This window comes from Musa acuminata, chromosome BXJ3-6, assembly GCF_036884655.1.
Source record: "Musa acuminata AAA Group cultivar baxijiao chromosome BXJ3-6, Cavendish_Baxijiao_AAA, whole genome shotgun sequence".
Classification (NCBI taxonomy): domain Eukaryota; kingdom Viridiplantae; phylum Streptophyta; class Magnoliopsida; order Zingiberales; family Musaceae; genus Musa; species Musa acuminata.
In genome coordinates, this window is record NC_088354.1 from 39,643,048 (window position 1) to 39,666,357 (window position 23,310).

The 23,310-nt window shown below is 44.7% G+C and overlaps 3 protein-coding genes across 4 annotated transcripts; all 3 read left to right on the forward strand.

Moving 5' to 3' along the window:
• Nucleotides 1–5,491: 5,491 nt before the first annotated feature.
• On the forward strand, nt 5,492–8,167 carry LOC135639521 (uncharacterized). Its single transcript, XM_065153300.1, has 2 exons — nt 5,492–7,252; nt 7,515–8,167. Exons 1-2 carry the CDS (start codon nt 5,727–5,729, stop codon nt 7,765–7,767), a joined length of 1,779 nt encoding a protein of 592 aa, XP_065009372.1. The 5' UTR covers nt 5,492–5,726; the 3' UTR covers nt 7,768–8,167.
• Nucleotides 8,168–12,200: 4,033 nt separating this feature from the next.
• Nucleotides 12,201–13,667, forward strand: LOC103990273 (transcription factor MYB64). Its single transcript, XM_065156835.1, has 3 exons — nt 12,201–12,577; nt 12,656–12,782; nt 12,852–13,667. Exons 1-3 carry the CDS (start codon nt 12,201–12,203, stop codon nt 13,665–13,667), a joined length of 1,320 nt encoding a protein of 439 aa, XP_065012907.1.
• Nucleotides 13,668–18,803: 5,136 nt separating this feature from the next.
• On the forward strand, nt 18,804–22,253 carry LOC103990205 (auxin transporter-like protein 2). Of its 2 annotated transcripts, none has more exons than XM_009409277.3 (8): nt 18,804–19,148; nt 19,577–19,856; nt 19,977–20,162; nt 20,420–20,532; nt 20,620–20,803; nt 20,972–21,069; nt 21,329–21,794; nt 21,891–22,253. In XM_009409277.3, exons 2-8 carry the CDS (start codon nt 19,659–19,661, stop codon nt 22,125–22,127), a joined length of 1,482 nt encoding a protein of 493 aa, XP_009407552.2. In that variant the 5' UTR covers nt 18,804–19,148; nt 19,577–19,658; the 3' UTR covers nt 22,128–22,253. The 2 variants fall into 2 exon arrangements, with proteins under 2 accessions (XP_009407552.2, XP_009407553.2); XM_009409278.3 differs by lacking the exon at nt 18,804–19,148 and adding an exon at nt 19,167–19,448.
• Nucleotides 22,254–23,310: the final 1,057 nt, after the last annotated feature.

The following is a 23,310-nucleotide window of genomic DNA, read 5'->3' on the forward strand; positions in this document are numbered from 1 at the left end:
TTGGGTGATGTCTTGATCAAAGAGGAAAGCCTGTACTGTAAATAAGTATGAAGGAGTGAAATGATTTAGGACTTTGGCTCGTTTTTAGATGGTTCAAGTTAGGGTTCTTTATGTTGAGAAGTTCAAGTCAGTCTTGCTCAGTCGAGGACAACCATCGACATGGTGCTGCATCTGCTATGTAATTGATCCAAGGATAAAGCAAGTCAAAGCTAGAGATCGAAAACTCAACTATAAAGATGGAAATGGAAGATATAACTGATGTAAAAGGTGCACATATACTTTCTGGATGATATGGGGATATTGACACAAGAATTTGCTGACCTAGCAATTTCTTTTTTCCGCTATGGTAAGCAGTGAAGATGAGATACGATTTCAAGACTTTTTTTTGGATAAATTAGTTGACATCTTTAAAAATTTATTAACTGAGGTTATGAATTTTCAACCCTTGATAAGCGTTTTATAGACCTAAAATATTGATCTGATGACGATGTAGCAGACCTATTTACCAAAAATTGAGGATTCGAGACTTTATACGACAAACTTTTTAAAGATGTCAACTTGTGTCTTTGATAAAGACCTTAACCATTGATAGGAAGGTCTTAAGGTCAAATCTTGTCTTCACAGGAATACGTAGGGTCATGCACAGAGTTACGGAGAGTCAAAATCTTGAATTGGATTTGACATGGGAACACAAGCTGATGTTTAAGTGTGGTGTCAGAGGAGCTCAATCAACTACGGTTCATGGTCTACCATGTAAAATGCAACCAACCTTAAGAGTAAAGGGAGGTCCAAGGATGAAATGAGAGACCAAAAATCAGAATATTAAGATGGACCAAAAGGATCTCCAAAATATTAACTCGTGCTATCCATCTTGAAAATTGATTAGATAACTTCAAAAATGTACTTTGATACATTAGAGACTAGGCAAAAAAGACCAATGAAGTTGCTAGAAAATGTGCAGTAAAAATTTTATGGTGCAACACTAAGTAGCATTATACAAGGGCCACTGAAAAGACTTCTCTGTATCGTTTCAATTTTATCGAATGTCTCCAAAAGACGTCACTAAAAAAACTTGAACAGAAAACAATGAAATAGACATGATAACTCTTTTATGATGGTGGATGTAGCATTATCGAGAAGTCTGCATGTAGCTGACCCAGTGCTTCATCCACAAGCTCTCGGATATGGTATCAGCCATTAGGGGGGAATGCAATTTGTCTTAGCAAATTTGTGTGTGTTTTGATGGCCACATAGTATGGATGAACTATAGCCCAAAGCTATAATATCTTCGGATCCCTCTGAAGTCAAATATACTCATCCAAATGACAATTCTTGGAATACCAGCCTTTTTGTTATGTCTGTGCAGTGTGCTTGATTTCTTTGAATTGACTTGTTCGTCAATATCAGAAATCAATGCAGCATGAACTTAATTGTCTGAGTTTAGACCCGAGGCTTTCTGCCCAAGTGAGCTGCCATGTTTCCATATGTTCTCCATGTCCATTTTTCTTTTGCTCTACCACCTCTCCCCAGGTATCGTTGAATAGATGTTCTCTGTTGAAAACATTTGCTGGTTTGAGCTAGTGGCTAATTACCCTCCTTTCAACCTAAAGGTGTATGCCTAGTTCATGAACTGCTACAGGGTCTGTTGGGTCCGGAGACCTCTGAAAAGAGAGACATTAGTTCTTATCAGATTTGGAGTCCAGATGAGGTGGTATTTCCTATAAACATATAAAATATCAGGATATGGGAATACTGTTAGATTTAAGTAACATCTCTCTTTTCTCTCAAATTTTCTCTTTGTTTTACCGTACCTAATCATTCAAAGTCTCTCTGAGTCTCAAGGACCTATCTTCTACTTATACTGGCTTCCTGGATCACTTCACTACAGAGTATGTTGCAGCTCATGGTCATCCGGATTTCTGCTTTTGTTGAAACTACATGATAGAATGAAACGATCGCCATTACATGTAGCTGTAGGTGGAACATTTCAACTTGACATCAGCTAGACTACCATGGGGGATAAAAGTGTTTGAAGAGGCGTACTTGGACTTGACTTCAGGCAGATTACTAATTGCCAAGTGAAAGCACCAGCGTTGCTGTGCCATCGAAATGATAAGATAGGATAACAACTTCTTGTTTCTGGACTCCAGAGAGAAAGGCAACTTTGAATTTGCATATTTTACCTAAATCACACGTTACAAGTAATTGGTTAGTATTATATAAGATTCCCGTGATACAGTCCCTTTTTGTTGGAGGTAAGAGTTTCTGTTATAATATTTTTTTAACCAAGTAATGAATCTATATTCATTCTTTTTAACATTTTACTTGAACTCTGAGGTATTTTAGATGTGGTTCTAAGGATTTGATGAGACCTGTATATTCTAGTTTTGGAGTTTTGGATTTTTGTATTGAAGATAGGTAGGGTATCGTTAAAAATACAGTAGCTATCAGTATAAGAAAAAGGGTAGTATAAAACCTGTTTTCATGTGTAGAAAACTAATGCATATCATGATCTGAAATATAGAGATAAATACGTTACCAAGAAAAAATAGGCAGATAGATGCTACATTGGAAATCTTGCTATCTCTGTTCATTGGGGGTGACCGGAAACGTCCGCACTCGCAACTGATAGCTGTCATCAGAACATGACTCGTCACTGTTTCCGTACTTTCATCCGTTGCATGATGAGAATAGCAATTATTGTGAACATTTTTGGATTCATCGGAACGGAAATGACAGGTTGGTTTGTTCTGAATCCTAGATTAACTGTTGTTTAACAGTTAATTGGACCGTGATGATCACTGTTTTCGTCTATTCCTCATCCGAGATCTTTATAGCAACCGTCCGTTGTCACCGTCTTTCCAAGCGGGATGTAGTGGGGCCGTTCCATAATGGTTCATCGCACCCCGTCGATGATGCCGAAGCACCATCGACACCAAACATACCTATCACTAATGTTCTGGTAGCTTCTCAATCATATTTCGTTCTGTTGGTTAAAGATAGTTCGCATCGTGCTCGTGCACCGAGAGGTCGAGTGTCACGTGATTTCAGATCATCGTGATTAGGGAACGATTATTGTTGATTCCTAATAAACTGAATTGTGATCGATCGGACGGGGGGAACAGGAAGGACACGGACACCCTCTTGCGACTGCGACGTTGCTGCGTGCAGCGCCGCTCATGTGCTTGCGGTCCTGAGGAGGACGGAGGAGCCTCTGCGTAGCGAGCGCACGTATTTTTGGTGGGCTCCTCTGTCTCCCAGGCGTCAACGTCTCGACGCCAATAGAAACTGACGAACCCGTCGCTGTCATTGTTGCTCTCTTTCTCTCTCTCTCTCTCGGACTTTGCTACCGGTGCGAGAGACCGTCTCCTAGGGGTCCCAAAGAACATGATTAGAGGATTACAAGTGAGAAGGAGGAGACCAGGAGCGAGAGGAGCAAGGACGATGAGGTGTGGGGTGGGTTGGCGTTTCCTCGAGCCCATTTCATTTGCCGAGGCCACGTGAAGCAACGCCGCGCAGCGTTTCTCCTGCCCAATCCCAACCTACGGCGGGCAGATAAGAGTGTTTCGTTGGATTTATTGCATTGGCTTTATTATTATTATTATTATTATTATTATTATTATTATTATTATTATTATTATTATTATTATTATTATTATTATTATTTCCCCCAGTTTTTCCTAACTTAGCAGATTAGTTATAGGAGTTACGTGAGGCTTTTAGTGCATATGTATGTTTGACCATATATGAGACCATATACATACATTAGAGAATCTTTTAGTGTAGCCTTGCCAAGTGCCAAATTCCATCGGCTAAACCAGATCAAGAATAAGACTACAATTAGATAACTTTATGCCCCATTAATTAAGGAAATAGGTCTTCACATACCAGGTTAATGTAGAGTGTTTACATTCTTAGCATGTTAGAACCTGAACCAGAACAGTCAGAAAATTAGTTTTTTCTTATCATTTTAATCCACTGTGGAAGTTGATATGTGCTAATGATGGATACAAGTTTGGGAGGAGGGATGCTGTTATATTATTTCTTAACGTGGCTTGCGAATCTACAGCTCTTGTCCCCCTTGGCATGACGCTATTGGTGGCTTGTCAATTAATAAACCAATGGGCCCTTTCGAACGATGTCGATAGATATTTCATAAACGCTACTGGAGGCGTATCTGTCTCTTTCGGCAACAGCAACTTGTGCTGTACCCGGATCTCCACAGTATCGAGAAGCCTAATTCCATCCGTCAGCTGGTTTTCTGGAATCGAATTGTAAACATGTTTAATGTCGGGTTGTGGTGTGTGATGGGCGCAAGTTGAACTTTGGCGTCTTCTCCCCTCCCCACAATATCTCTAATTGGTCCATGGCGTCCTTGGCTCATCAGATTTTTTTAATCTCGTCGTTGATTTCCACAACGAGGGTTTCACTTTTGTCCAGCCAAATGTGGACGGAAATACGTAATGGAAGTGCACCAGTTGGCCATTTTCTGGAACACGCAGTCTCTCTTTTTGCAGCCTAATATTTATTTGACTGCGCTTGGGTAGACTGAAGAAGCTTCACGCTCTCACAAGCATGGCAATGCTTTGTCCGAAGCAGAATTGCCACGTGAACATGCATTTGGTTTATATGCGCAACTAGTAGTACTCTAATTTTTAATATTTTAAATATTTAATTATTTAGAATATTTATTTATAAAAAAAAGATAATGTTTTTAATATATTTATTTAGAAAAAGAGTCCTTTTTTTCCCAATTATAAAAAAAATTCTTCAACATGTTCCGTTCCGCTCAGTAATACAGTGCGGAAGGATGGGTTTGTCTCAAACAGGACCGCATGGGTGCCACGTGAAAAGAAGGTGACCCGAGCATTTGATTTATATAAACAATTTATATAGTTTGTGAAAATAATAATAATAATAATAATAATAAATGAGATATTTATTTGTAAAAACTTAAATTATATTATTTTATTTATAATAAATATATTTAATTCCATATTAATTAAGGAGTAGAGATCTTAAGATTTCGTGTTTTTCTGGGAAAAAAAATGGATAATTTTTTTACAAATGATGACTTATTAATAATAAATATAATGAGCAAAAGGGTGTAGCAATTTTAGTTCCTAATCTTATTTCCGAAAGTTAGACATGATTGATTAAAAATTTTAAAAAGTTTTTAGAGATATTTCCTTTAGGATGTGTTATGGTCAATACGGCGGTGTAAAAGAATGTATATTATGTATTTTCTTCCTTAAAATAAACAATTAACAAGGAGAGGATGCGGATCACGTGACGCGCAGTAGCTTATTGAAGCTTACCAAACCCCGAGTCTCGTCCACCGCCTCCACCACTCGCACAATCCTTCATATGCTTCCATTTTGGGGGGGGTTTTTTAAGGCTGCTGATTTATTATAAATAGAAGAAGAATAATTCGGGGCGGCAGTCGATAAAAAGGCGGGTGTGACAAGGTCAGGGGGCGACACAGTGGCCGTACTCCGCTGTGACGGTGCAGGATACTCCCATTCAACTTGCATTCCCACCCTTGTCATCTCTCGTCAGTGGCGTCGGTGTCTCCTCTCTTTCCTGCCACACCCTCCTTCTCCTAGATCCCAAACACTCGGAAGACCAAACCAAGTTGTTCTCTCCTTCTAAACCTTGGAGTTAGATCGAGTGCTCTCGAGGGAGAGGAGGGAGATTTGGTCCTGTGGAGGAGGGCTTGGGCGTAGATGGAAGTTCAGGTGACCGGAGCGTGCTCGCCGTTGTCACACCTGTCGCCCACCAACTCTCTGACCGCCTTCCAGGTCGGCTTCGGCTTGCCTTTCGGCTCCAGCAAGCGGAAGGGCGCGGCCGCCCGTGGCTGCGACTGCGTCCTCACTCCGCCCGTCCTGGGCGCCCCCTCGCCCAGGCTGTCGAGGGCCAGGTCGCTGGAGATTCTCTGGGGGAGAGGAAGACGAGCCCAGGAGCAAGTCCTGCGACGCGCCTTCAGCGTCGATCGTTTCGCAAGTGATGGTGACGCCGATGAGGTTGAGGAGGAGGAGTTTGTGCAGAGGTTTGAGGAACTGCCCCTCGAGCTCCGACAGCAGCAGCGAGATGGCAACGAGGACTCGGTGGTGGCTTGTTCCGAGTCGTGGTCGAGTCAGGAAGGCGTTGCTTTGCCCACCTCTGCGTGCTTTAGCTCTGATACGAGCCCCGTGACTTTTCCTCTGCCCTTATCGAGGAAGCAAGAGCCGTCGACGGAGCGTCCGTGGCTGCCCTTCCGGCCGGAGCCGCCGGACTGGTCCGATCAGATCGTGCCGGCGAGCGTGGAGATGAACGCGAACAGCGTGGAGCTACCGCTGTCGTTGCGGATCATAAAGCGGAAGAAGCAGTGCGAGGACAGGTGGTTCCGGGAGGCGGGCGGGACGGCCTGCTGCTCCGTGAAGCGGGCCTTCTCGTCCATGGTGTTCATGATCCGCGAGCTCCAGAGCTACACGCTCCAGATGCGGGAGGTGCTCTTCCGCGAGGACCTCCAGGAGATCCTGGCGCGGGTGCAGCGTGAGATGAACTCCTCCTTCGTCTGGCTCTTCCAGCAGATCTTCTCGTGCACCCCGACGCTCATGCTCTCCGTAATGCTCCTCCTTGCCAACTTCACTGTCTACTCCATGGACAACCTCGACGGCGCCGCCGCCACGGCCACGCCCAAACCACCGACCCAACAGTCGCTGTTCGAGACGGTCATGGTGGAGGACCATCGTCAGAGTCATCACGAACGCTACCTCGTCGTCAAAACAATATCTTCCATCCTCGGAGGGAGCGGCGTGGGCGGCGGAGGGAAGACGAGGCCAGTGGCGGGGGCCACGGGCGACGGGCGATCGGATGACAGATCCTCCTCGGACCAGACGATCCTTCCCGACAGTGTCTCGAAGGCTCCCGGGGCGCTGAACGCGGAGGAGGGGGGAGAAAGAGGCAAGGGAGAGGGCGCGTCGGCAACGGCGCCGTCGAGGGCGGAGGAAGAGGTGTCGAGGGCTTGGAAAGGGATACTTGAGGAAGTATCGAGGATGCAAGCGAGCACGAGGGACACAGCGCTCATGGACCCGGCGACGCTGCGGCGGTTCGTCTCGCCCGTGGCGGTCGAGCTGGAGCACGACGACTACTCGGAGTACCTGCGGACGGAGTTCATGTACCAGCAGGCCCTCTCGCAGGACCCGGATAACGCGCTTCTGCTCGCCAACTTTGCTCAGTTCCTCTATCTCGTCCGCCACGATCACGACAGGTATTTACCCCACGTCTTGTTCCCCCGCAAGATGTTTGTAGAATTGCATCCAAGAGAAGCCAAGCATTCCGTCATGAATTTTTTAGTTCGTTTTACTCGAACAGTAGTGAGCAGCAGCATCGGATGATTCCATTTGTTTTCCCTATAGACAAAGCCCTCTTTTACTCTCCTCTCATCTTTCTTTTACTGCACGATATTTCTCCTTAGCCTGTGAGAAATTGGCTTGCTTGGCATTATTATAGCTGTTTCGGGCGTGTGACAGGGCGGAGTACTACTTCAAGAGGGCGGCGAAGTCGGTGCCGGCGGACGCGGAGGCGTTGAGTCGGTACGCGACTTTCTTGTGGCTGTCGAGGAAGGACCTTGAGGCGGCGGAGGAGACCTACCTGGAAGCCATCGACGCCGATCCTGGCAACACCTTCCACGCCGCCAACTACGCCCATTTCCTGTGGAACACGGGCGGCGAGGACACCTGCTATCCCCTGGACGACAGCAACGGCGACGACGACGCGTTCTAGCACCACAAACTCAGCAGTAACAATGGCGACCACAACAACAGCACAATGTCACGACCACAGCGAAAAGTAGAGGACCAGAAAGCAATACACGCCAAGAAAAAGAAGTGGGTTGACGATTTCAAGGCCGTCGGGCGGGGAAGAAGAAGAAGAAGGAACTCTTCTCTCGACAGTCGCCTCTGTCTGTCATCATGATGCGAAGTGACATAATTTGGCAAGTAGCGAGTGGGGAATCGCGTGCATCCAAAACTTGCATTGCCTCTTCGAGGAAGCTGATGCGAAGAACGACGAGCAAGTTGCACGCTGGTGCTCCAGAATACAAGAGAAGCCCATGTTCTCGATCAGGTGGCCTCCCTCCATTGTCGATCTACTACTGCACCACCATCGCTTTTCGTGACGCTCAGCTCATCTCTCGACGCAGTCGATGCGCTCTCGATGTGCTCTCATAGCCACACGTTGTTCGCTCAGACCTTCCGCAAATAATGCTATATTATTATTATTGTTATTATTATTATTATTATTATTATTATTATTATTATTATTATTATTATATATAATATAAAAAGAAGCTAAAATATTAATATTCATATTATTATATATCTATTTTAGAAGAGTGTAGTCTAGTTTCACATTAGAAATGGATAAAGAGTTGCATCTTTATAATTGATGTATTATTGTTAATTTGAGTTTAAATATTTTTTAAGATAGTAGTTCAGATTCAATAAAATTAAACTCGAATTTTGTATAAATGTTGTTCGGATGATATTAATATTATTTAATCCGGGCCTGTGTAACTCTGTTTTCATGGGAGGCAGCAAATTTCTTCGTGCCACATTGGTATCCTCCACAAGAATTTGGAGTTTTTGCGTGGTAGAGAAGACTCTTATTGATCGTATGAGGAGAAAACGGACTTCCAAGTCTCGATCATCACGAAAGGTGGATCAGCAAAGGAGCGCTACTTCTACGAGCAATCAACATTTGACTAACAAGACAACTCCCAAGTACGAGTGCTGATCCGTCATCGTCCACCTGCTATTACATGAACTGTGGCTTCCTTTCATGACGAACCACAGGGAAGACTATAAATTCTGCAAACGACACAGGTGATGGAGATTTGAACCATCAAAGTCACTCGAGAACAAAGAAGGAAACAGGAAAGAATTAGACCGCAAGCGAGTTCTGTCAATTCAAGCCACACATAGTAGCTACGTCTAAACAGGAAAGATGCGTCACCTGTACTGCCACCATGAGCAGTAACTCCCTGCACTTTCATGAATTTTGGTTCTCAAACTTTCGGAAACTTACTATTTACGATCGTCGTTTTACTATTGACAACCTCTTAAAATTATAATAAAATATTCTTTTATTATTTATATCTCTAGTATTACCGATTTATTATTATTATTTCTTTATTTCATTGTCGCCATCTATGATGCCACTTGTACCTCACTCATCGCTCGCACAACTCCACCCTCCAAGAAGGGAGAAAAAGACTATTGTAGATTGGGCTATATGGTAGATTGGGCTTAAACAAAACTATCATTTTAATTTTTTTTTTTATAAATATTAAACTATTGATATGATCTTTATTTTATTTTTGGGTGGATATTGACATATTTAGTGTTCACACAGAATTATTTATAGAGAACTAATGTCATTCATATGGAATAATATTGCTATCCTTAGTAGATATACAAACTTAAATTGAAAAAATATCAAAAATAGTATCATCCTACCTTATTACAAAAATATTCGAAGTAGATTCTCCTTTAGTATTATCTAAATCTACTAATTACGTATGTTATTATGAATATTATTTTTTTAATATTATTTAAAATTAATTTATTAATATAATTTTATAAGTTATTGATCTAGGATAATAGTAGATACAAGATTAATATAATAATTTAAAATATTTTATAAATAATAAAACATTTATTATAAGTCTTCTATCTTGGGATAGTTTGGCCGCTACTAGTTAGATAAAACCTATATATGAGTTATAAATAATATTTATTTTTAATCTAATTTATATCAAAATTATTTAATAAAAAAATAACCATAATAATTTAAAACATTAATAAGTATGAAGAAAAACTCGTAGGATAACTATAATAATAATAAATCATAAATCATACATTTATATAAAAAAAATTATTTTATAATTTTAAATATATGCATATGAATAATCAAACAAATATTCAATAATAATAATTAAAATTTTAATTATCATATGTAAAATTTTATCAATATGTCATATGAAAAAACTATAAATGAAAATTATACTTTATATTTTTTAAAAAATTTCATATGGAATTCTAAATTAGACCAACCAACCCTATTGAATGAAGCAGGCATAGAATAGGTTACCTAATTTGGACTCATAGAATTGAGCCAACCATTCACCCAGCCCATCAAAATTAAAGTAAATCAAAACTTAACTTTTTTTCAAATTAGATCATGACTTGATTGATATATATCTAAGAAAGTAATCAAAATACAATCATGATTAGGTTATATCAAAATCTTTGATTAAAATAAATTACATTGGTCAATATTATAATTAAGAACATAAGTAAAAAAATTTTAATTTCTGAAAAGTAAAACTATAATTTTAATAAATAAAACCTTAATCCCTCTTAGCTACCCTCATAATCGTTGTTGCTTTCGCACCCACATGTGTGGGTTGTCGATGCAACAATCACTCGCGATGGCACGTCTCTTCTCGAATGACTAATCGATGACCTCATTAGTCGTTGTATTCCTCACTAATGGAATACTTCCGTGGTGCGCCACTAACCAAGCATTGCCAATGAATCGTCGCACTGCATAATCGTGCACATGCAATGATCAACGACCCCCCATGATCGTCGTGGTGCACGACTTTCCCTACATGTTCTCTATGTAGTCGCTAGGTATCATGACCTTCAACGTCAATCGTAGCCAGCAAAAGCTACCACAATGACTCTGTTGTAACTACCTACGATCAAGGTAGGCTGACTACCACAAGATTGATATACATAGACAGTTGTACATATGACCATTGTCAACTGTCGTAATCTACAATGCTTTTGATGTGTATACAGTCACAATTGGATTAGCAACCACCAAAGGTTATCGCTCTCAATAATATTATCATCGACAATAAGTTACCGATAATTATCTATCAATTAAACATAACGAACCTCACATCGCTCATAAGCAAGCGACAAGATAGATGAGATAAGAAAAGATATCGATAACATAAATAGATTGTCCGAGCATTGTAAATCAAAATCAAAAAATATCTTTTCTCAAGTAATAATAAGTAGATCTAAATATAAAATAGATCTGAAATACTTTTATGATCAAAAGTATTTGATTTCAAAACATAGCTATGATACCAATTATAAGTATAAAAATTATGATTATATTATTATTATGTAAAAAATTTTAATGCTAGAAATTGAAATCAGATAATGATAGATTAAATTTATGATAAGTATATTTTTGATGTTATTTAAAAAAATATTTACCTTATTTGCAGGTGCATTGTCGTTAGATTCGAAAGCTATAACAATATCGATCTATAAGGAAAACTAGACTCTGTCTTCTCCTCTCTTCCTATTCTTCATAAGACTACTATGAGCAACGATTAAGGATAAGAAAAAAATTATAATCTCTTAATGATTGGTTAGGTTTTTCGTCCCTAGACACGACATGATCACATAATCTAATAGTATATACCATAACATTGATGATAATGTATAACAATCTTTATTTTGATTTCCCAAATGAGTAAATTGGTCATGTATATCACACTCCATGGAAATCATTCTGAAATATATTGGATCAATACGATCGAATCGGGATCCCAAGTCAGTTCAAATTAACCTATCGGCTCCACATTTAGTCTAATATATCTCCATCTATTCTAAGATAGACATGGAATTGGACACAACATCCATTACCTAATCTTTACCCAAATCCAAAACACAAATGATAATATATACAAATTAGTGATGTTAAAGAGTTAATATAGTAACTTCTATAATGTGCATTAGATATGGTAAGTTTTAATAGTGGAATTTAATGTACATTAAGAAGAACGAGCAATCACCGTACGTACGCCATAGTTAGCTCCTGTTTTGGCTTCCCGTGAAGTCGAAGAGGAGCTGAAGCGTTAGCAGTCTTAACGCTTCCGCAGCCGTCCGATCGGCCGTGGATCCACCGCGCCCACGTTGGGCTCATTGAACGCGCAGTACTGCTAATTAGTAATTATAGCAATCATGGCGGACGCCAATTTGCCTGCGTAACTGCAGTCCCTTGTCTTCCTCCTCCTCCTCCCATTCCCATTCCCGCACTGATGAAGCCTTCCCTGTGCTCCGTTCTTACCTAAACGCTCGTCCTCCTCTCTCATCGGCCCTCGTTTCTCCCTGTCGGTCTTCTTCTTCGTTATGGAAGCAGAAGGGGGAGCGGCAGCTGGGTGCTGCGATGGGTTTGCAGGGAAGAGACTCTGTGGTCCTCTTCCGCCACCTCCTCTTTTGACACCATTGGAAAGGTTTCTTTCGAGTTGCTGCCGAGAGGAGCCCGATCATGGAGATCCACAGGGGTTGACTGATGTCCTGCTTGGGGCAGTCGGCTTTTCTGCTAGTGGCAATCTTGTAGGTGGTAGCTGTGAGAAGGTTGTGAAGAGAGAGGAATGGGAACAACAACAACAACAGCAGCAACAACAACAACAACAAAAGGGGGCTTCAAACAACTCATCGTTTTCTAATGGTAATTCTGCTGCAGCCAATGTCGTGAAAGGGCAGTGGACAGCTGACGAAGATAGGTAATGAGATTCGTGTTGGTTCCTTTTGCTCATATCTATGATAGACTTCCAAGCTCTGTCGATTTTTCTGTGGTGCAGCATGTTGGTTCGTCTGGTTAAGCAACATGGCGTTAGGAAGTGGTCTCAGATTGCCAAGAATTTGGTTGGTAGGATCGGGAAGCAGTGCAGAGAAAGATGGCACAACCATCTACGCCCTGACATCAAGGTTGGGTCCTTAATTCATCTGCCTTTCTCCACGTCATGCTTGATAGGTTACTCTCTCTTCTGTTGGCAGAAGGATATGTGGACCGAGGAAGAGGAGAAGCAACTAGTGGAAGCTCACATGAGCTTTGGGAACAGATGGGCTGAGATCGCAAAGCAAATCCCTGGCAGATCCGAGAACTCCATTAAGAACCACTGGAACGCCACCAAAAGAAAGCTGAACGCTAAGAGGAGGAGCAAGAGGAAGGCAACCAAAGGGGGAAGATGTCCTCCCTCCGTTCTGCAAAACTACATCCTGAGTAAGACTCGAGACCTCAGCAAAACATGCAGCACCACCAATACAACAACTGTGTCAAAACAATTAGACACCCCATACTGGCAACCGCACAACCCCTCAACGGGTCAGGATCCCACGAGCAGTGTGGAGGAGAGCTTTCCGTACATACACGAAGTGTTGGAGCAGTCATCGGTGCCTAACGGAAGCATAGAGGAAGGAGGGATTCATGGAGGGGAAGCCCACAATTCTTGCAATCATTATTCGCTCGATTTCCTGCACTTCGACGACGACGACTTCCTGCCTATCGGTGATGTGTGCCAATGCATGCAATTGCCTTATTCTGCACCTGAAACTATCGCCATTGACCCGGCTTGTCATCGACCTAATACATGGTCTGAACTCTATCCACCCTGTCTATTCGATGGAGCTCTTTCTTCATCAACAGGCCTACTCGAGATGGACAGTAAATCCCAGATCCTGAAAGATCAAGCTTCTTCGAGTAGCAAGAGAGACTTGGATCTGGTGGAGATGATGTCCTTGCAGTTCTCTTCCTCGCAGCGCAGCAGCAGCAGCAACAGCATGTTACTGAGTTCTGATCCAAATTACTTGTGATCGTCGAGTCTTTTGCTCTTCTCTTCCAAATTGCAACAACCGGAATTACGTGCATGGGTCGTGCTTCCATGCATGCATGCATTGTAATGCGCGTCAATAGTACAGACTTACGTTAAGCTTCAATACATTGACAGATAAGTCCCCAAAAGAAGACAAAGATAGTTAGAGTTAGTGCACTTCTTTCTTGCTTGCTGCCTTTATTCGCACAACTTTTGTCTCTACTTGAGGGCTTCGTGATTTGTGTGAGCTTAAGCGTGAAATGTGAGGTGAGGCGTCAACTACTGTAGTTAGCTTTCCCTAACGCGTCTTTGTTTTCCCCATCTTTTCTGAAGTCACTGCCAAGCTCAAATTTCTGCACGATTTAAGATCACGAGTTCAATCGGTCATGGTGACTGAACTTGAGTGCTTCTTAGAGCTGTGAATGTGTGTACTCCAGTAAATATATTACATGGTAGAGTTCAACCAATTTACACAGTGAACGACAGTTCGTGGATTCAATTGGCCCAATGGCTCCTATCGTACGAATCTTCTCTCACTATGTATATGCGTAGCACAATAAGCAGCAAATTTATGGATGATCACAAGCGACTGTGAAGCAACTGCATATATCAACATCATGAAAGAGAAGGGGAAGCTTGTTCTCGGCATGCAACGTCCTCTCCGACTTCCTTAGATCTCCCTTCATAGGAGAAGGAAGATCGCAGGCGCTTAGATCAAGAGAAGAACAATTGGAGCGATGGCGAGAAGCTCGAGGCAACTCGAAGAAGAAGAAGAAGGAGGTAACAGAGGAGATGTACCTAAGCACGTGCCGGCGGTCTCGACAGCGTTGATGTTGATGCACAACCTCACTGAAGCGAGTCACCGCCGTCGACCGTCGTGATGAGCACAATCTCACTGTACTCGTCTCCTCCTCTTCGCTCGCTCTCCTTTTCGGTCCGTCACTGGCGGTGAGCGTACATATAGAGTTAGGCAACCGTGCAAGCGTGAGATGGGACGACCACGGCGTAGAATGTGGCTTCCTAAGGTAACATATGACACACTCAACACGCATCATAAAGTGAGATCATGTTTGGCTAAGAGGAAGTGATGTCGTACCTCAATGGACTGGACTTGGATTGCATGAGGGTTGATACGGTTCTGATTCGATCGAATCATATTCGCAAGTATTGGGTTGGATCAATCTCAAGCAGCCCAGCCCAACCGATTATTCCAGATAATTTCGGGTGCCGATCTCTGCTAAGCGCTTAGTCTCGAGCATTCTATTTCTCCCTCGTCCTCAAACTGGGATTATATGTATCTTTCAGGTTTGCATCTCGTGGGTGTCCCACTGCGGGATGGCAGCAACTGAGCCAGCAATGGAATCCAGCCAAAAGCAAATCATTAGATAAGAGGAATGCCGCGCATGGTGGACGTCTCCGTCGAGCAAATGCTTGGCTTTGAGATCGTCCCCTTCGCAGAGTGGGACTTTGGGAGCGCACCGCATCTTCCTCCCAGCTCAAACAAGTAGTCGAGCAGTTCCTGTTGGCATCTGCCACCGTCCTTCGATCCCACACTCTGTCGGAAGGAGGTATCTTTCACTGCGTAATCCATCTCCTTTTGAATGAGGCTCTCCAACTGCCTGCCATGATCACAGTCCACCTCCACATCATCCTGTCCTAAACCCCACCCAGAAGGAACGCCCAAGCACAAAGCAGAGGAGGAGCTGCTTCACGTGTGCATCCCTGGAAAGCACCAGTCTGATGTCGACTACACGAAGAGGAAGGCAGCGCGTAGTGTCTCACTTGGATTCTTCCCCTCCACCCAGCGTTGAGCAAGTGCTGGAGTTAATCCCCTGGAAATTTTCCTTTGTTCTGTTCATACTTTGATGCCCTCTCTCTCTCTCTCTCTCTCTCTTATGCACACAGTAACCTGTGACTTGGGCTCGAGAACAGACTCATCATCACTTGGTTGATGAGATGGTGAGAAGGGGACATGAATGACTTGGTTGATGAGCTCTAAGATTGTTTGCTCGCTGTCAGGGGGACATGCATACTCTGCACACAGCGCTTCTCTGTTTCACTACAGCTCGCTTAAGCCGATAGCTGAGACAAACATTGTCATACATATCCCCATCCAAACAGATAATTATGGTGATGATTAGATCAATTAGTCAAACAGTCAAAGCAGGACTTGCATTCATAATAATATTTGACGACTCCTTTGACCAGAAATCTCATGTCAGTATTCTAATGCTTTCTTTCCACCACGAAGCGTTTTGTTGGGGAAGATTCTGTCGGAGGCGCTGTTGGATCTCTGTCGGCCCTCATGGAGTGTTATTTCTCGCTATGGTCGGGGAAAACCGAAGGCAGAGACATCAATGGATGAACTGAGAAGAAGATGTGAGACAAGAAGATGAGCACAAATTGCTCTGAGGAAGATCTAAGAAGATTGGCTTGGTGCTTAAATTCCAATTCAATCAAAAATCTTCATCTCTATGATTCACCACACCCTACTGCGCATGCAGGTGCATGGGTCCACAGTGCACTCAAAATCCCTCTACTTGAAATTGATAAGACAAGTATCCTCTCTCTCTCTCTCTCTCTCTCTCTCTCTCTCTCTCGTATGGGGGCTAAAACTTGACATGCAGCCTCTCTCCTAATAAATGTCAAAACATCTTGCTCTTGCCACTTGCCTGCGTGCTTTTTACCATGGGAGGAAGAAAGTGAATGACATAGGTATGACAGATGTCCAAGGAAACCAATAGAATGACTGGGATTTCTGCGGCCCACAAGCTCTCAAATGTGGGAGTCATCGAAAGGAGAGAGCAGTGTGCAGCAATACGAGCATGGCACGCAGAACAAGATGGGTGGTGGACATGTATGGTTGTCGCCCATTAAGATGACCATGAAGAAGATGATCTCCCTCCGAGCTCTGCATTTTGGTAATGGGACAGGACACCATACCCATGTGTGACCTGACCTCCTTATCTTAGTCTCTGAGGCAGACAAGAGGGAGACAAGCAGTGAAGGTGGAGCAGATGAGACGGGATAGGGATGGCTGCAAGGTGCCCTCCCAGTGGCCTCTGCATGCTTCTCCTTGTAACTATTTTCTCCAAGCACAATCATACAGCGGTTTGACTTCCATGGCACCCAAGGAGATAGATGGCCGTCAACTCGAGGATCAGATTTATCATTCCCTTGTTGCAATCATATTTACTCTAAGAATTCCTTTTCCTTCCAGGGGACGACACAATGTAGGTGATGAGCATCGAGTTGCAAGTTGGAACATAAGAACTCCAGCCAAAGTGTAGTCGATGAGAGATCAGCATCTGTGGGGTCTGACTTCTTGGTTGGTGGCACATCAGCGTCGGCAGTGAAGCAGAGCTAATAACAAGTGATAGATGTTCCTGGCAATGAGTCGATCAAATCGATCGAGTAGAAGTAAATTTTGGGAGGTGCGTATGCACACGAATACTAATGTTTCAGAAGATATTGATCCAAGCGATGAAACGAGGGAAGGAGACGCAATTGTCCCCTTTCAATCTTTCTTCCTGTCCCAAAAGACATTCCCCGTCTTCTTTCTTCTCGCCTTTCACTGTGAAGGCGGGCCTCCTCCCACCTTCGCATGCCGTGGAGAAGATTCCATTAATTATGAAGCAGGCTTTCCACATAGGAATGCCTCTCAACGCCAACAAAAGGGATCCGATCGCCTCCATAATGCTTACCCCCTCGAAGCTTTCTCCTTTAGATTATGTGATTCTGTGAAGACTCCTTAACATTAACATGTCAATGCCGACAACCACTCTTCTGGAAGCACATCATTTTTCCTTGTTATTTATATCTTGATTGCTTAAATCACGATGAGGGAAGAATGACGGACATCGACATCATCGTTTTAGCACCATGGTTCCTTCGGAGAGCTCGAGACGCCCCATGATATCTCGATGGGAACATGCGTATACCCCTTCTGGCCCATGTGACTTTATTACTGAGGTGACGATGAACTATACCAACTTCGCCTTCAACCATGGAACCATGCCACTGGTCCGCTATAATTTCGCTCTCTCCGCCATTATAGCAGCCCCGGTCTTGACCGGTACATGCTATGAGGGGGACATCTTCTGACCCTGTATGACATTCCTATAGAAGCTCACTTCCCCTCGAGAGGGAGCTCTCTCCTCTTTGTCTGGCCAGTCGTACGAAGGATTTAGCCCAAACTCATGAAGCTCAAGTTTCAGTGTGATAGATATCCTTTGACTTGAGCATTGAACGAGTAAGATAAAGAGATCTGATCAGAGTCTCTCAAACGACAAAGACCCCATCGACAGTCATATAGACGAACTCAATTTATAAACGTAGGTAGGTCAAATATAATTGGGAAGATAATTATCATTGTTGAATGATGACTTAGGTGATCAGGATTGGGATGTTTGCGCAGCAGACACAGACATCGTTGATCACATGGCATTGCGTCCAAAATCCATAGTTAGTCACTTTCGGTCCACTAAGTTGGAGCTTTGCCTGTTGTCTCTCTCTATCTGGATGTGTACTAAAACGAATTGTTACACTTCACCGGTACAATACCTCAAAGATTCTGGATAAGAGTCAGGGTGTATGTATGTATGTATGCATGGAAAATTCTACGTACAAATCATATTCACTTGAAACATCGAGAGATTTTTCTTCCTTCCTCTTGAAGGAAAAGGAAAGAGATTAATGATGTCACCAAGTTTGAAGGCCCTTTCTCATGACAACAATAGCCACTTGTTTCTTCTTATTTTGTTGCTCCCTGTGGTCCATAACCCAAAATAATAGAGTGCTTAACAGTGCATGTTTGACCATAAAGGTGCTGCACCGAAGAAAAGCAAACCCTAACACAAGCTTTTATGTTGTTTCCGTGAGATCTTGAACTACCATGTACTTTTCCTGAGGAATAATTAGATGAGATGATGCTGCAGTCTAACTGCTGACAGTATAACATATGATAGCTTCATGGATATGCAAATACTCGGAATACTCGCAAATTGTTGAGGTTTATGATGAGTTTTTCTTAACGCCTTAAGAAAAGCAAAGCGTCAAAGGCATCAGGTCGCGGAAAAGTTATGGCCCCATCCACCTAAGAACTGCTGCAGTGTCTGCTGCTATCAAATACCGTGTGTTCCTCCTTCCTCACAACATCGTCTTATACACTCGTCTGCTGTCCTCGTTGCATCCCGTCTCGGTTCTCGCAAAGGATTTTAATCCGGCAGCGGGAGCTGCTTTGCTATCTATCGCCCTCTGACTCCCCATCGGCCGTTGCTGTGACGAGAACACGGTGAGACAATATGCACCAGTTGGATCTCCAAGTACATTTCGGCTAAAAGGCTGCCACCACCACTCGATTTCTCCTCGCTGGTCGAGCTGTATATTTACTGCGGCTTCGGCCCTCTGTTCGGCGCGGTTGGGCGCTTCACAGTCGCAGAGAGAAAACAATAAAGGAAGGCCGACGTCGTCAGAGAGAAAGGCAAGGATTCCATCCAGCTCTCTTCCTTCTTTCCTCTGTCTCTTTCTTTTTCTGCCGCTTTCTTCGTCTTCTGTACAACCTGCGGCCGCCGTCGCGCTCGCCCCAGTGCCACTTTGCAGTGCTTTTAAGGAGAGCGAGATGAGTGCGTCTCGCTTAGCATTCACTCGCCCGCCTCTCCTGCTGTTCACATAAATATCCTTCTGAAGTAATCCAACGGCCCAATGGCCACGAACATGCTCTCACCTGTGTCGCGGATACATGTATCAACCCTAAGTTGATCTCTGCTTCGGCCGACAGGGTGTAAGCTGCTTCGAGTTCATTCGGTTCCTCACCCCTTCACAGAATTTTCGACTGACGAAGATCTTAATTTGTGTTTTTAGTTATCATTGTCTTGTTTCTCTCCGTCATCCAGATCTTTAATCGTGTAGGGAGACTCGTCCGGCTTCGTTAGGACTGAAGAGAAGGCTGGTACAGGGAATCTCGCGGTGAGGTTTGGAGAAAGAGGAGAAGATGCTGCCCCAGAAGCAAGCGGAGGAAGCTGCCATAGTGACGAGCGGCGTGGCTGCTCTCAACAATGAGATGGAGCAAGGTGGAGGCGGCGACGGCAAGGGGGGGGACGAAGAGGCGGCACATGGATTGAGCATGACGAGCCTCCTCTGGCACGGTGGCTCTGCCTGGGATGCCTGGTTCAGCTGCGCCTCCAACCAAGTACTTACACACCGATTGCTTAGATATGGATCAAGATTCGATCTTGTTGTACCCGAGGGAGTCTGGGCAGTGTTTTCTAGTCGGTCGCCTGCTCTGCTAATACGGGTGGCGATGTTGCAGGTGGCGCAGGTGCTGTTGACGCTACCTTACTCGTTCTCGCAGCTGGGGATGCTGTCGGGGGTGATCCTGCAGCTCTTCTATGGCCTCCTCGGCAGCTGGACAGCGTACCTCATCAGCGTACTCTACATCGAGTACCGCGCCCGGAAGGAGAAGGAAAACGTCAGCTTCAAGAATCACGTTATCCAGGTCGGGTGTTCCATTGCTGTATCCTTCCCGAAACTCTCTTGCTCTGTTCTCACACCTGATTCTTAATGACTTTTTCCACCTCTAGAAGAAATAAATTCCATCTTATCCCCACCAAAGCCCAACTCCGCAAGATTCCCTGTGAGCAAATCCCCGATTCTTCTGGCCTTCTTCTAGTGGAGCTGAAACTTGGGCTGTTCTTGAATGATATTGAAATGTCGGATAGGCCCCTCACTTTTCTCCCGCTTTATCTGTGACAGTGGTTCGAGGTGTTGGATGGGCTGCTGGGGCCGTATTGGAAAGCCGCCGGCCTCGCCTTCAACTGCACCTTCCTCCTCTTCGGCTCCGTCATTCAGCTCATCGCCTGTGCCAGGTATTCTATTTTCGTGCCTTCCTCTCTGCATCTCTCGCTTGCGATTTGATCGTAAGTTCCTTCTTCTTTGATCTGGTGGCGGAGCAGCAACATATACTACATCAACGACCGGCTTGACAAGAGGACATGGACGTACATATTTGGCGCCTGCTGCGCGACGTCAGTGTTCATACCCTCCTTCCACAACTACAGGATATGGTCCTTCCTCGGCCTCGGCATGACCACCTACACCGCCTGGTACCTCACCATCGCCGCCTTCGTCCACGGCCAGGTAAAATAGCATCATCCTCGACAACAACAGTAGTAGTAACTCTTTCCAGATGAACTGATGATCAGCTTGGAAAGACATGGTTGCCCGTCCTGTTAGTTTAACAGTATTTTGTTTTTGCTGCTGGGGAGGGAGGAGGAAGATATGACGATGGTTCAATGAATGATGCAGGTGGAAGGGGTGACGCACTCGGGCCCAACGAAGCTAGTGCTGTACTTCACCGGCGCCACCAACATACTATACACTTTCGGCGGCCACGCCGTCACCGTGTGAGTGCTCACTTTGACGTCTCTGTTTCTGTTTCCTCATTTCTCCCTGCCACGCTTTATAACTTTTCGCCCATTCTTTTTACGTTTAATGAGCACAATCGGCATGAGACTGGGAATTAAGAAAGGAAATGGGGACCAGTCGAGCATTTGATGTAATCAATAATGTTAACGTAATTAATGTGATTTACTTGAGCTGTGCTCATGAATCAATAATAATGTTAACCTTGGGATTCATTGTTTCATCTGTTCATGTGTGCAGGGAGATCATGCACGCCATGTGGAAGCCGCAAAAGTTCAAGTACATCTACCTGATGGCCACGGTGTACGTGTTCACCCTCACGCTGCCGTCGGCCGCCGCCATGTACTGGTCCTTCGGTGACCAGCTCCTGACCCACTCCAACGCTTTCTCGCTGCTGCCCCATTCCGGGTGGCGCGACGCCGCCGTGATCCTCATGCTGATCCACCAGTTCATCACCTTCGGCTTCGCCTCCACCCCGCTCTACTTCGTGTGGGAGAAGGTGATCGGGATGCACGACACCAAGAGCATCTGCCTCCGCGCCCTCGTCCGCCTCCCCGTCGTCATCCCCATCTGGTTCCTGGCCATCGTCTTCCCCTTCTTTGGTCCCATCAATTCCGCCGTAGGGGCACTCCTCGTCAGTTTCACCGTCTACATCATCCCCGCCATGGCACACATGCTCACATACCGGACGCCATCGGCGCGAAAGGTACCATCATCCTTGTTATGTTCAAGTGTACTCTGCTTGATGCTGCCATCACCGATGCCAAGTATATCTAACGCCTGCATCTGGATGTCCCTGCAGAACGCGGCCGAGAAGCCTCCCTTCTTCTTGCCGAGCTGGACGGCGATGTACGCCGTGAACGCCTTCGTGGTGGCGTGGGTGCTGGTGGTGGGCTTCGGGCTCGGCGGCTGGGCGAGCATGACCAACTTCGTGAAGCAGGTGGACACCTTCGGGCTGTTCGCCAAATGCTACCAATGCCCCAAGCCGCAGCAGCCACCGCCATTCTCTGCCCCCGGCCCTCAAATGCAGCACCACTGAGCCGACCAATTCCTCCACCAATCTTGCTTGTGTGCTTATCTATTTACCTGTAATTAGGCTCGCCGCCGCCTTCATTTGTGTTGAATGCTGTGCTATGGGTTTCCATCCTATCCCTTTTCAGGACCATGTTATAAGTATTTGCGTCTGATGGTAGTACCACAAGGATTACCAGCTAGTCCTCACAGAACAACACTGTGTCATCGATGCTCGAATCGGTCTGCCCATCCGAGGCTGCCAACGTTCCGCGACGGGGTTTCCGGTTCAACTCAACTCGGTGGTTGAGTTGTTCGAGGCAACCCGGTGGGTCCCATTTAGCGTCTTTTGTCAAAATGTATTGGTAATAATTAAAAGAAAATAAAACAGTGAGACCATTTACCAAATATCGGATCGAACACTCACTTTCTTTTCTCTCGAGTATTATTTAATAAAATTATGGTTTGTAATTATATCCCACCAATTAAGTGCCTAAAAAACATGGCAGCGTCATTATTCCCCCTTTTTTTGGTGTTAAATGTATGGGGTGCTCGTCAGGTGTTTGATCATTTGACGAGGTGAAGGTGCGCGGAACCAACGGGCTCAAATATTCTTTTGTTCGTTGAACACGATCTCGAGACCGTGGCTTGCAAGACACCGACCAAGACGTCAGCAGGTCTAAAAGCAGGACAACATGCCATGGCATCCTTACAGGGCTGTGCCCAGCATCACCGCCCCTCCGCCCGTTCATGTCAATCTTATGAATCCCGATTCAGCGAGGCATCTTCCCTTCACCTTCGCTTAGCAGCGAGAGTTGCTATAAATACCTGCCTCCGGTTGTTGCAGTTAGCAAGCAAAGAGAGCCTGAGAATAAGTAGTGACGAGAGATGGGAGGTGGAGTCTTCGCTCTCCTTGGCTTCAAGAAGCAGCAGAGGAGGGGCCATGAGTCGGCGGCACAGCCGGGGCACCGGCAGAAGGGCCATGAGGCCGCGCAGTCTCGGCCGAGGCAGCTCCCTAGAAAGAGTTACGAGGAGGAAATGGAACCGTGGCAGCGGAAGGTTCGCCGGACCGACGTAGACCATGGCCGTTGGGTTTCTGGGCTCGACGTCGACAGGAAGGCCGAAGAATTCATCGACAGATTCCACAAGAAGATGAACCCTGATCACGGGCTGGAAGCTATCTAGCCACTGTTGGCTGCTACTTCTCAATC

What these genes read in the sequence shown, in the direction of transcription:
- LOC135639521 (XM_065153300.1), top strand. Translation starts at nt 5,727, where the DNA reads ATGGAAGTTCAGGTGACCGGAGCGTGCTCGCCGTTGTCACACCTGTCG. An exon ending in GTCCGCCACGATCACGACAG is followed by an intron (nt 7,253 to 7,514) that starts GTATTTACCCCA and finishes GGCGTGTGACAG; the next exon opens with GGCGGAGTACTACTTCAAGA.
- LOC103990273 (XM_065156835.1), top strand. Translation starts at nt 12,201, where the DNA reads ATGGAAGCAGAAGGGGGAGCGGCAGCTGGGTGCTGCGATGGGTTTGCA. An exon ending in TGGACAGCTGACGAAGATAG is followed by an intron (nt 12,578 to 12,655) that starts GTAATGAGATTC and finishes TCTGTGGTGCAG; the next exon opens with CATGTTGGTTCGTCTGGTTA. An exon ending in ATCTACGCCCTGACATCAAG is followed by an intron (nt 12,783 to 12,851) that starts GTTGGGTCCTTA and finishes TTCTGTTGGCAG; the next exon opens with AAGGATATGTGGACCGAGGA.
- LOC103990205 (XM_009409277.3), top strand. Translation starts at nt 19,659, where the DNA reads ATGCTGCCCCAGAAGCAAGCGGAGGAAGCTGCCATAGTGACGAGCGGC. An exon ending in CCGCCTTCGTCCACGGCCAG is followed by an intron (nt 20,804 to 20,971) that starts GTAAAATAGCAT and finishes TGAATGATGCAG; the next exon opens with GTGGAAGGGGTGACGCACTC. An exon ending in GGCGGCCACGCCGTCACCGT is followed by an intron (nt 21,070 to 21,328) that starts GTGAGTGCTCAC and finishes TCATGTGTGCAG; the next exon opens with GGAGATCATGCACGCCATGT.